This window comes from Arabidopsis lyrata (assembly GCF_000004255.2).
Source record: "Arabidopsis lyrata subsp. lyrata unplaced genomic scaffold ARALYscaffold_1, whole genome shotgun sequence".
NCBI lineage: Eukaryota > Viridiplantae > Streptophyta > Magnoliopsida > Brassicales > Brassicaceae > Arabidopsis > Arabidopsis lyrata.
The window spans coordinates 26,542,875-26,555,682 of NW_003302555.1; the positions used below are offsets into that span (position 1 = coordinate 26,542,875).

Below are 12,808 nucleotides of genomic sequence, written 5' to 3' on the forward strand. Positions count from 1 at the left end.
GAAAGTTTGAATAAAAGTTAAGGCAAATAAATTATGTTGCAGATATGATGAGCTGGAAATTAAATAAGATTTCCTACTATATAAGATTATTGGAAATAAACTATTTCCATTTTGAGTTTATTAGATATTTTGGATAAAAACCATGAGAAAGTTCGTTAATTTGGTTTTTTTTTTATAGAGTTTGTTGATATTTTAAAAGTTCGTGAATTTGGATTTTTACAAAGTTTGTTGATATTTTAAAAGTTCGTTAATTTGGTTTTTCATATTGATACTTTAAAAGTTCGTTAATTTGGGTTTTCACAAAATTTAATGATACTTTAAAAGTTCGTTAATTTGGTTTTTCACAAAATTTATTGATACTTTAAAAGTTCATTAATTTGGTTTTCCATAGTGACTAAAAATTTAAGAATTCGTTAATAGTGTTTTTCCACAGAATTTGTTAATATTTTAAAAGTTCGTTAACTTGGTTTAGTATCAGGTTTAGGTGGTTTGGTATCCAGTTTAGGTCGTAACCAATATAACCGACGTATTTGTGTTTTCTGGGATTTCGAAGTTTTAGTTCCGGTGTAAATGAATTTAGAGCTCTTTTTTTATGGAGAAATAGAACAAGACCCAAAGTTTGGGTGGATCTATTGCTAATAGATCGTCAGCCCTAATTGGAAAAAAATTATTTCTTCTTTGAATTTATTAGATGTTTTGGGTAAAACCGGGAGATTTAAGAAACTATGGAGGCATAGTGAGAATTGAATTTCCATAAATTATGTTGATTCCAATAGTTCATTAATTTGTTAAATTCGTAGAGATTTTCTTTTTTAAAAAAGTTTTGTTAAAAAACTTTACCAAACTCATCGATAATCAATAAAATTATAAAGAATCAAAGTTCTAAGTAGCAACACTAAGTTTTAGTAGAATTACAAAATCAATAATAATAAAAAGTTTGAATAACAAAGAATTTTGAATATAATTTAAAAATCATCAGACCGATAACAATTGTTTTACTAAGAATCTAAGAATACATAAAACCAATAACAATGGAATCACAAAATTTTAAAAGTTTTCAAAAATCCTTCAACATTAAATTATAAATATTTTATTTCAGTCTATATGAAAAACATACTTTTAAAAAATTCACCCAAAGATTAAAAAACTATATACTGCATAATGTTAATGGTCACAAAAAACAAACTAAATAAACTTTAATTATTTCATAAAAACTTGTAAAAAGTTAATCAAATGAAACAGAAAAACAAATCTTTAAAACATCTAATATAACAAAAACAAAGGTCTCATCACTATACATAAAATAAAAATTTATCCTCTCAAAATTCTTTTTAAATGTCTTATGAGCCTGCAAGAAGAAAAAAAACAACTGTGATATGCAAAAACTGTTGGGCGCGCATTTGAAGTGTGCTTGCAACCGATTCAAACCTGAATGGACCCTACTGATCAAAGAGAAACTGATTTAAAGTTCTTATAAACCGACCGGTCTATATATTCAAACCAAACCGAACCATAAAACTAAAATCATCACAAATTTCCCTTGACTTTTGTCGTTTGCTTGCAGTTCTATCATCCATTTCACTCTCTAGCACTGTTTTTATCGAAGCAAGCTTTTGACATTATTGAGGATAGAGTTTGTATCTAATTGGGCCATATGTTTGGGCATGTAACGTGTGGTTCACGTTATAGTCGGTTGTTGTCAAACCTAGTGTATATAACGCTTGTGTAAAGGTTTAATAAAGTAAGTTAGTTCAATATCCAATTCTACCTGGTATCAGAGCCAGTCGTTTTGTAAATTAAACCATCCTTTTGTAACATAGAACCTACAGTGTATAAGATTAGTCATGAGAGTATATAACTACGAGCAAACTTTAAGGCTTATATGTATGTGATTGTGTATTCCAGCTTACTTTAGTCTTGATTCATAACACTTGATTCAATTTTTGGTTCGAATCAAAAACTTGCGGTCTCATTAAGTTGTCCAAATTAAGAATTAGGGAAGCTATGTTAAAAAGGTATTAGCTTATTGTTTGTTGCTAAATCTAATTTCAAAGATGAAACCTGACTCACAATTTGCTGTCCATAGATCTTGGACTATAGTGGTTTCAAATGGAAAAAAATCTTGAAGTCGCATTTAATTGCTCATATATAAAAACTGAAATGTGATATTTTATTGGACTTTTAAGCTGTATATCTGAGTATATTGATGTCCACTAATGCCTAAAAGTGGATTGTGGTTCTGTTACCATTTAAAACCATTAACTGGAAACAGCACCAACCTCACAAGACCTCACGGTTTCGTTAGTTTCAAGACTCAGGCTGTTCCATTTAAGGATAAAGCTCTCTAGCTCTGTAAGAAAACTCTGAGCTGCAACACACCAAGAAACTCATAACTGTGTTCAAAGATAGAAATGAAATACTTAAAAGCAAACCAGTCCTCAAAAGATATAAATGAAACACTTCAAAAGCAAACCAGTCCTCAAAAGATACTAAGAAGAAAAATAAAAAGATAATAAACCAAAAGATCACAAAGGTGAGACTGATCTTTGATATCCCACTTGCATTTGACTACCCAAAACAACCTCGAACACGCCTAGATCAAACGAGCTGCTGCTGGTTTTCTCTCTTTTATGGTTTTCCGTTCTATCAACCATGCCACAGTTTTTTGTGTCTTATTCATACGCTCTTCTAGCGACGATGCCAGCACCTTCAGCTTTTGAAATCTCTCTTCGTAGGAGTCCTTGCCAGCATTACCCTCACCAGAACCATCGTTTCTCTTTTCTAAACCCTCACTGGATTTCATAGTTTCTTCACTTCCAAGGCCAGTATCAAGAAGCAAACAATCCTGTCCATGAGTTTCATCAGATACAGCAAATGGGAATGTTTAAATCCAGCGGTTCATCTCCTTCACTATACTTGTTATTAAGTCTCAGCGGTTGAGCGATGGTGAGACTATGGACTTCTACATCATTTTCTGAAGGTAGCAGACTCTGACAAAGACCCATAGTAATCTCATCGTTCTTACGATCTTGCATCACATACTTGCGTCTCTTGTTTGAATCCTCAGCTATCTTCATTTCATCCTTGCTTGTTCCGTTAGAGCCTGAAAGAACAAAACTACTATGATCACCTACCATGTTTCTTAAATTCAATGTTCCAGCTGGTTCATTGTTACCTATTTCACGAGCTTGTTTCATGCACTTGCGTCTCTTGTCACGAGATTCCTCAATGCACTTGAGTCTCTTATTTGTATACTCAGCTATAGTCATTTCATCATTGCTTGAGCCTGAACTAGTATCATCACCTATGATGTTTAATGTTTCAGCTGATTCATCAGCATCCTTCTCCTTAGAAGAATACTGAATTAATTCTATATACGACTTTCTCCACCATTCGCCGAACGTTGAAGTAACACGAGGTATTGCAGAACGGGAAGAAATGTGTAATGTCAAATCATCAATAGGCTTATCATAATCATTCCAAGCTGCCTCCCGTGAGAGGTTGTTCCTGTCAACAGGAGAAGGAACATCCTGAAGCATTCCAAACTGTGTAGCCACTCTATTTGGGAAGTAATGCTCCACTTTTTTAATGCCAACAAGCTCAGAAACTTTGATGCATCGAGCAAAGGAGATAAATTCTTCATCAAGACTCGGACAAACTGGAACACACATATCTTCCTCCGGGTAAAACTGAGAAAATTCCCAGTTTTTCACAGTTTTTGTGTAGGGACGCCACTCAAAACTGTCCATTTTCGAGCTGTCAGAATCTGCTTCACATCATCTCTTTTATCTCTTTTAGCAGCTAGAATAAGCTTGCTTTGGATTTGCTCACACATTCTACATTGAAAACATAATTTAAAAAACTTCAACCCTGCATAATGTTAAGGGTCACAAAAAAAAAAAACTAAGAAAATGAAAACAACTCAGATTTATAAAAAGTTTATTTGCATTTTGGAAAAAAACACAAAAGCTTTGTGTCTAATCAAATAAATTTGTGGATTTAGAAATCTGCAGAAAGGTGTATGCGATGCTGTTGTAACTACGTCTTAAAAGGTTTCTCTATCTCTGCGACATTAGTTCCTAATGTAACCGTTAAGCTCTCCTGAATCCTGATACATCCATTTTCTTGGTTCATATGATTTATTACACTTCATTCCATTTAAGGATGAAGCTATATTAAGTAAATTCTGATCTGCAACACACCAAGAAGCTCATAACTGATTTCAAAAGATACAAATGAAACACTTAAAAGCAAACCAGTCCTCAGAAGATACTAAGAAGGAAAATAAAAAGATACTAAACCAAAAGATCACAAAGGTGAGATTGATCTTTGATAATCTACTTGCATTTGACTGCCCAAAACCAACCTCGAACACGCCTAGATCAAACGAGCTGCTGCTGCTAGTCGTCTCTCTTTTATGTTTTTCCGTTCTATCAACCATGCCACAGTTTTATGTGCCTTGATAATACGTTCCTCCATTGATGATTCCAGCACCTTTAGCGTTTGAAATCTCTTTTCGTCGGAGTCATTACCAGAATTACCCTCACCAGAACCATCGTTTCTCTTTTCTAAATCCTCACTTCCAAGGCCATCATCATGAAGCAAACGTTCCTGTCCATGAGTTTCATCCGCTACAGCAATGTGAATGTTTGACTCATTTGATGGGCTCTTACTCTCATACGCAAGCTTTTGACAAAGGATTGGTTCATTGTTGTCTGGCTTTATTGCTAGCTCATCTATTGCAACCTTTTTCTGGATCAAACTGTCATCATGATCAACAACATTATCTTCATTCTCAGCAATGTCAACTACTCCTTCATTAGCACCAAAGGGAGAATCTGAAGAGTTGTTTTTATCAAATGGGCTCACAGCCGTATTCTTTCCTGCTATGCATCCACTTTCATCAGCCTCTTCATTCCTTTTCTCAATTTCTGGGGGTTGTACAGTTTCATCTTTTATAAAAACAAGCTTTTGACAAGGGACAAAATCATTGTTATGCGCCTCAAGTATACATTTTTTACCAAGCGGTTGAGAAGCATCTCCTCCACTATACTTCTTATTAAGTTTCAGCAATTGAGCAATGGTGAGACTATCATCTTCTGAAGATTCCTGTGCCTGACAACGACTATCGTTCTCACGATCTTGCTTCATGTACTTGCGTCTCTTGTTTGAATCCTCAGCTATACTCATGCCATCCTCGCTTGTTCTCTTCATCTTAGAGCCTGAAAGAACAAAAACAAAACTAGTATCATTACTTATGATGTTTGTTGAATTCAATGTTTCAGCTGATTCGTTGTTACCGTTTTCACGAGCTTGCTTCATGTACTTGAGTCTCTTATCACGAGCTTGCTTTATGTATATGTGTCTCTTGTTTGTCGATTCCTCCGTTATCTTGATTCCAACCCCTGAAGGAACAAAACTAGTATCATCACCTATGATGTTTCTTGCTTTCAATTTTTCAGCTGATTCATCACCTGAAGAATACTGTAGTTCTGGAAACGACTTCCTCCACCATTCGCAAAACGTTGGAGTAACACGAGGTATTGCAAAACGGGAAGGAATGTATAATGCCAAATCATTAATAGGCTTATTGTAATCATTCCAAGCAGCCTCATGTGAGAGGTTGTTCTGACTAATAGGACAAGGAACATCTTGAAGCATCCCAAACTGAGAAGCCACTCGATTGGGAAAGTAATTCTCCACATTGTCAATTCCAACAAGCTGAGACACCGTAATGCATCGAACAAAGGAGATAAATTCATCATCAAGATTGGGACCAGCAGGAATCCATATCGCTTTCTCGGGGTAAAACTTAGGAAGTTCCCAGCTTTCCATAGTTTTTGTGTAGGGACGCCACTCAAAACTGTCGATTTTCGAGCTCTCCAGAATCTGCTCTGCATTGCTGGTTCTCTGTTTCAGGTCGTGCCAAAGAGCCAATCTTGGCTCACCTTTCAGCAACGGATTGGGTTTTGGCTGTAGTTCCTTGAATCTTTCCCATGTCCAAACTTGAACCAACTTAAACAAGGCAGTGAGATCAATTCTAGCCGTAATCGTTGATTCTCTGAAATCTTCAATGTGATTTTTCAAGAGACTTAGCTCTGCATACAAGTGTGCAAGAACAGCAGGAGCAAGAGCAATCTTAGTACCACTAGAAAGATGAACAGCAATTGGCAAAATAGCTTCATAGATATGATAATAGCTTGATGGAAACACAAAGTAGCTAAGCCACAACACTAAGAAAGCCACATGCTCAAGCTCACCACCACTGTTCATGAATCTCTCCACCCATGCTACTTGGGTTACAAAACTGACTTTATCTTTCTTAATCTTCAGCCATTCTTTCTTTAGATTCGTCATAATCTTCTCTCCTGAGCTGTCCAGAGCAGCAAAAACCGGTGAACCCAAAACAGAGAAACCTAAAAGCACCATAACATCTTCAAGTGTTATGGTTGTTTCACCCCAAGAGAAAACGAAGGTGTTGGTGTCAGGACACCATTTCTCAGCAACACCCAGAACAAGGTCTGGGTTTTTACGGATTCTGTATATGGATGCCATGACTGCTTCAAAAATCCCAGCTTTTCTCCAAATGGGTTCGTGTAAAGCCGCCATTTTTCTTGCCCAAGACTTGAAATTTGTGTTTGCAAGTCTCCACCCATTGAAGGAAACACTGAAAGACAGAGCATTTAATTGAGGAAGGTTTTGACAAGGAAGCATAGCTTCAGATCCGGCAATGGAGGTGGTTGAAACAGGGTTTTAAAAGATGGGGTTTTTGTTGCGATTGACTGTTTTCAGAGGGAAACAATTTCTGGAGAAGAGAAGACGAAATATAATATTTTTAGTTCTTTTTCCCATATTTGTTTTGGTTAAGTGTATGAAAGTTTGAATCAAAGTTAAGGAAAATAAGTTGCTGGAATTAAGCACTACTATTCAAGGTAATTGAAATATGCAAAAACTGCAGTATGCTTGTACCAATTCGAACCTGAATGGACTTTATTTGACCATTTAAATTTCTTATAAACCGATCGGTCTATATATTCAAACCAAACCGAACTACTGTATAAAACTAAAATTATGAGAAGTCAAAAGCTTTGTCTCTATTAAAGCTCTCTATATATGCAAAATAGCAAAAGAGATAACATCAAAAGATTAATACGTGTGACATTGTTCTTTTGTTTCCATGAGATCCTAACCAGAAACTCCATTTTTCCTCTGGTTTTCTCTTTACTAAACTCTTCTCTACCGTCATAATGTTCTAATTAAAATTGAAATTCTCTACACTATATAAATCAAAATATATTTACTTGTTTAGTGGTTAGTGCTACTATTGATGGAACACAGGAGGACTAATCCAAGAAAAAACTTTATAAGACCTCACAGTTTCTTCAGTTTCTCTGAATGTCTTGTAATACAGTTATTGCAGCTGCTCTCACTGTTGTCATGAGACAATGGTTCTTGCAGACTCAGAAGATTTGTGCAGGCTGGTTTTGCATCAAAAGGTTTAGGCTTTCAATGGCTCTCAACATTTTAACCCAAAAAACCATCCTTATGTAACTGCGATTTACATTAGGCAGTTACTTTTAAGGATGAAGCTATCTCTGTTAGAAAACTCTAATCTACAACACACCAAGAACTTCACAAGTGAGTTTGAAGGATACAAAGGAAACGCTTAAAAGGAAACCAGTCCTCAAAAGATAGTAAGCAGATAAATAAAAAGATACTAAACCAAAAGATCACATAGATGAGATTGATCTTTGATTTCTACTTGCATTTGACAAAAACGAGCTGCTGCTATTTAATTTTCTCTGTTGTGAGTCTCACCTTTCTTTCAACCATGCCACAGTTTTTTGTGCCTTAATAATACGCTCCTTTATCGACAATGCCAGAACCCTCAGCTCGTGAAATCTCTTTTCGTAGGAGTCATTACCAGCATCACCTTCACCAAAATCATTGTTTCTCTTTTCTAAATCCTCTAACTGCTCATTGGATTCCATGGTTTCATCACTTCCGAGGCCATTACCATGAAGCAAACAATCCCGTCCCTGGCTTCCTTCCCCTACAGCGATGTCAATGTTTGACTCATCAGATGGGCTCAGAACCCCACTCTCATATGCACTGCTTGTTTCATCAGATGCATGCTGTTGATGAGGGACTGGTTCATTGTTGTTCATCAAACTGTCATCAACAACTACATCATCTTCCTTCTCAGCTTCACCACTGCATAACTTCTCTTCTGAGCTCGCCTTTTCTCCTGCTATGATACCATCTTCGTGGAGCAGCAAACACTTTGGTTGCTCGCTGCCATCATTGATCATATCTGCATTACTTTCATTTACATCAAGCTCATCATCACATGTTTTCCTTTTCTCTGGTGGTGACACAGCATTCTTACCTGCTTTGCTTCCACTTTCATCAGTCGCTTCATTCTTTTGCTCTATTTCTGATGATGGTACAGTCTCATCTCCATCATAACTTATCGAAGCAAGCTTTTGACAAGGCCCCGAATCATTGTTATCCACCTCAACTCTACATTTTTTATCAAGCGGTTCAGATGTATCTCGTCTACTTTTCTTAACATCACTATATTTCTTCTTACTAGGTCCCACCATTTGAGCAATGGTGAGTCTACCATCTACTTCATCATTGTCTGAAGGAACCTGTGTATGACAACGACCCATAGTAATCTCATCATTCTCACGAGCTCGCTTCATGTACTTGCGTCTCTTGTTAAAAACCTCAGCTATCTTCATTGCATCCTTACTTGTTTTGTTCATCTTAGGACCTGAAATAACAAAACTAGAAATATCACCTATGATGTTGCTTGATTTCAATGGTTCAGGTGATTCATTATTACCGTTTTCACGAGCTTGTTTTATGTACTTGGGTCTCTTGTTTATCGAATCCTCATATTTCTTCATTCCATCCTCGCTTGTTCTGTTCATCATAGAGCCAGAAGGAATAAAACTATCATCATCACCTATGATGGTTCTTTCTTTGAATGTTTCAGCTGATTCAACAACCACATTCTCTTCCGAAGAAAACTTGAATCCAGGAAACGACTTCCTCCACCACTCGCAGAACTTTGGAGTAACACAAGGTAGTGCACAACGGGAAGGAATGTATAATGTCAAATCATCAACCGGCTTACTGTAATCATTCCAAGCTGCCTCCTGTGAGAGTTTTTTCTGGTTTGCAGGACAAGGAACATCCTGAAGCATCCCAAACTGTGAAGTCACTCGATTAGGAAAGTATTGCTTCACTTTGTTAATTCCAACAAGCTCAGACACCCTTATGCATCGAGCAAAGGAGAGGAATACATCATCAAGACTTGGACAAACAGAAACCCACATCTCTTTCTCAGGGTAAAACTGAGGAAATTCCCAGTTTTTCACAGTTTTTGTGTAGGGACGCCATTCAAAACTGTCGATTTTCGAGCTATCCAGAATCTGCCTCACATCGCTGGTTTTTTGTTTCAGGTCATGCCAGAGAGTCAATCTTGGCTCACCTTTTAGCAACGGATTTGGTTTTGGCTGTAGTTCCCTGAATCTTTCCCATGTCCAAACTTGAACCAACTTAAACAAGGCAGTGAGATCAATTTTGGCAGTAATCGTTGATTGGTTGAAACCTCTAGTGTGGTTTTTCAAGAGAGTTAGGTCTGCATACAAATGAGCAAGAACAGCAGGAGCAAGAGCAATCCTAGTACCACTAGAAAGATGAACAGAAATTGGAAAACTAGCTTTGTAGAGATGATAAAAGCGTGATGGAAACACAAAGTAGCTAAGCCACAACACTAAGAAAGCCACATGCTCAAGCTCATCACCACTGTCCATGAATCTCGCCATCCATGCTATTTGGGTTACAAATTTGCCATTATCTTTCTTAACCTTCTTCCATTCGTTCTCCAGCTTCTCCCTCATACTCTCTCCTGAGCTATCCAGAGTAGCAAAAACCGGTGAACCCAAAACAGAGAAACCTAAAAGCACCATAACGTCTTCAAGTGTAATGGTTGTTTCACCCCAAGAGAAAACAAAGGTTTTGGTGTCAGGACACCATTTCTCAGCAACACCCAGAACCAGCTCTGTGTTTTGATAGATTTTGTATGTGGATGCTATGACGGCTTCGAAAATTCCAGCTTTTCTCCAAATGGGTTCGTGTAAAGCAGCCATTTTTCTTGCCCAAGACTTGAAATTTTTGTTTGGAATTCTCCACCCATTGAAGGAGACACTGAAAGGCAGCAACTTTAAGTAAAGAGGAGAAGGAGCTGAACGAGTTTGAGGAGCTTCAGATCCATCAATGGAGGTGATACAATGTTTTAAAAGACGGGTTTTTTTGTTGCTTCTTGGTGAACTGTTGTCAGTGGGAAACACCATTCTCTCTCTCTTCAACAAGATCTTCGCTCGTCTTGGTGATGGAAGAAAAAGAGAATTCTCAGGATTTTGAACTCAGAAATGAAGACGACGACTCATAAATTTTGGAGGAAAAAAGAAAAGAAAAATAAAGTGTGGTTAAAGGATAATGACGACGTCGTTTCAGTTGACAGTCATAAAGCAATCGATTCGGTATTAATTAACCAAACCAATTCCAAGTAAAAATAGTTTTGATAACCAATTTCCGGTAAGCTCGGCTATAGTTTTTTTTCTTCTCTCTTTTTTTTTGGGTTTAATATTTGAAGATGAAGGCAGAGAAACTGTTTTGCTTTTGCAGGTGGATGCAGCAATGAAAGAGTTCCTTTTAAGGTAACTTAGAAGAAACCTAAAATAAATATTAATTTCTTAAAATCATTTTAAATGTTTTATGTCTTGCAGTTTGTATCTTATCTTCAAGAAGAATATATTTTAAAAATGATTTTAATGATAGTAGAAAAAGAAAATATAATTTGCATGTTGAAAATTGATGCAAGAAACTATGCATTTGAAATTATGAAGTGTGACGTTACAAATCGAAGTTTCTTGTATGGAGTCATATTCATATAATGTGATGACCTCTCAAAGTTTCTATGCACCTAATGCAACAGTGGTTTGATGTATCTTATATTCTTATTAATAACTAAGCTTTGTGTCTGGTAAGTTCAATACATAAGCAAAATAACAAAATAAATCACACCAAAGATTAATTACTATGTGAGATATTGTTGTTTTGTTTTAATGAGATCCACTTAAAAAGTTTCAGATTAGTGAAATGGCACAACTAGCTAAGCAGGCGCTTCAACATTTTTTGTTTGTCTGGTTTTCCAATTGCTAATCATGGCCAAAGTAAATAGTTAATAATGACTTAGATAACTCTAAATTTCTTGGTTTATATATGATGAAAATCAGGCTATCTCTGTATGAAAACACTGACATGTAAGACACCAAGAAGCTATTAATTAGCTCATTACTTAGTAAGTTCAAAAAATACAAATTTTGTATCACACTATATGCAGAACCTTGAGTAACAAGAAAATGAGCTGTTTATTAACAGAGTTCAATAACACTGTTAGTTGTTAAACAGAGCTAATAACAGAGACGTTAAGATATTTTGTATAAGATCTTTAGCTGTAGTATATAAGCAATTGTACAGCCTAACATTCAGATTAATGAGAAAGTTATTCTTTTGAGTAAACTCTAATATGGTATCAGAGCATTAAATTTCTCTCTCATTCAAAAGTTTGTTACAAGCACAACTTTTCCCGGAAAACGAAATTTTCCGGGAAAATTTTTCTGGATTCTCTTGAAGATTTCACTTCGGCTTGTCGTGTCCATCTTTCTCATCGTCGATCATCGTATCAATGGCGAAGAAAGGGACCAAGCAGCTCAGGAATCGTTCGGTTAGTCAGGATTCAGATGTCGATACTCCGATCGTTCAACGATCAGCTCCAGCTCACACCTCCGTGACTCGTTTTCCATCAGATTCTGATTCGATCGATAGCCATCACAATCCGTTCTACTTACACTCCAGTGATCATCGTGGTATGTCGATTGTAACCGAGAAACTTACTGGTGAGAATTACAACTCGTGGATCATTACTATGAAAACTAGTCTAGAAGCTAAGAACAAGATCAGTTTCGTCGATGGATCTCTTCCACGACCTCTTGAATCTGATCCGATTTACAAGATCTGGATTCGTTGCAATAGTATGGTGAAGGCTTGGATTTTAAATGTTGTTTCAAAACAGATCTATGATAGCATTCTTTATTTTCATGATGCTGCTGGAATTTGGGATGATTTACACAGGCGATTTCATAAAAGTAATCTTCCTCAGATCTATAATCTAGAACAAGAGATCAATTCATTGCGTCAAGGCGATTTAACTCTCTCTGAATACTATACTAAGAAGATTACTCTCTGGGAACGTCTAGCATGTACTAAGAATCTTATGGAAAATGGTGGATGTCGTTGTTCTCAGGTCTTAAAACTCTTGGATGATCATGAGACTACACGGATTACTCAGTTTCTCATGGGATTGAATGATGATTTTGCTAATATCAGAGGACAGATTCTCAACATCAAACCTCGACCTAGTCTCTCTGATATGTATAACATGCTGGAATCTGATGAATCTCAGAGAAAAAGAAATGTCAGTGGTTCTAATCCTTCTGCGTTCCAAGTGAAAGCTCAGGTGAATGTTTTTCAGCCTAAAGGATCTTTGAAATCTGGAGTTCGCTGTTCACATTGTGGTTTGAATTGTCACTTTGTGGATGTTTGCTATAAGATTCACGGTTATCCTCTTGGATGGAAACCTAAGAATCAACGTCAAAACCCCACTCAGAAGTTCTATACTCCTAATGCTTCAGCAAATCTTGCTCTCACTAAATCAGTGTCAGAAATTGAA

The 12,808-nt window shown here is 36.5% G+C and overlaps 3 protein-coding genes across 3 annotated transcripts; all 3 read right to left on the reverse strand.

Annotated features, from left to right (window-relative positions):
• Positions 1-2,368: 2,368 nt before the first annotated feature.
• Positions 2,369-3,775, reverse strand: LOC9327656. The gene is made up of 2 exons (XM_021012290.1): positions 3,176-3,775; positions 2,369-3,103 (listed from the first exon to the last, which is right to left on the reverse strand). The coding sequence occupies exons 1-2, from the start codon at positions 3,747-3,749 to the stop codon at positions 2,862-2,864; spliced, it is 816 nt and encodes a 271-aa protein (XP_020867949.1). The 5' UTR covers positions 3,750-3,775; the 3' UTR covers positions 2,369-2,861.
• Positions 3,776-4,208: 433 nt separating this feature from the next.
• Positions 4,209-7,202, reverse strand: LOC110224459. Its single transcript, XM_021010541.1, is given in 4 exon segments — positions 4,209-5,222; positions 5,301-6,738; positions 6,740-6,805; positions 7,191-7,202. Coding segments are annotated over 4 exon segments (2,361 nt in total). The 3' UTR covers positions 4,209-4,377.
• On the reverse strand, positions 7,098-10,887 carry LOC110224838. Its single transcript, XM_021012287.1, has 2 exons — positions 8,852-10,887; positions 7,098-8,779 (listed from the first exon to the last, which is right to left on the reverse strand). The coding sequence occupies exons 1-2, from the start codon at positions 10,365-10,367 to the stop codon at positions 7,815-7,817; spliced, it is 2,481 nt and encodes an 826-aa protein (XP_020867946.1). The 5' UTR covers positions 10,368-10,887; the 3' UTR covers positions 7,098-7,814.
• Positions 10,888-12,808: the final 1,921 nt, after the last annotated feature.

What these genes read in the sequence shown, in the direction of transcription:
- LOC9327656 (XM_021012290.1), bottom strand. Translation starts at nt 3,749, where the DNA reads ATGGACAGTTTTGAGTGGCGTCCCTACACAAAAACTGTGAAAAACTGG. An exon ending in GAAACAAGCTCGTGAAATAG is followed by an intron (nt 3,104 to 3,175) that starts GTAACAATGAAC and finishes TTGTTCTTTCAG; the next exon opens with GCTCTAACGGAACAAGCAAG.
- LOC110224838 (XM_021012287.1), bottom strand. Translation starts at nt 10,367, where the DNA reads ATGGTGTTTCCCACTGACAACAGTTCACCAAGAAGCAACAAAAAAACC. An exon ending in AAAACAAGCTCGTGAAAACG is followed by an intron (nt 8,780 to 8,851) that starts GTAATAATGAAT and finishes TTGTTATTTCAG; the next exon opens with GTCCTAAGATGAACAAAACA.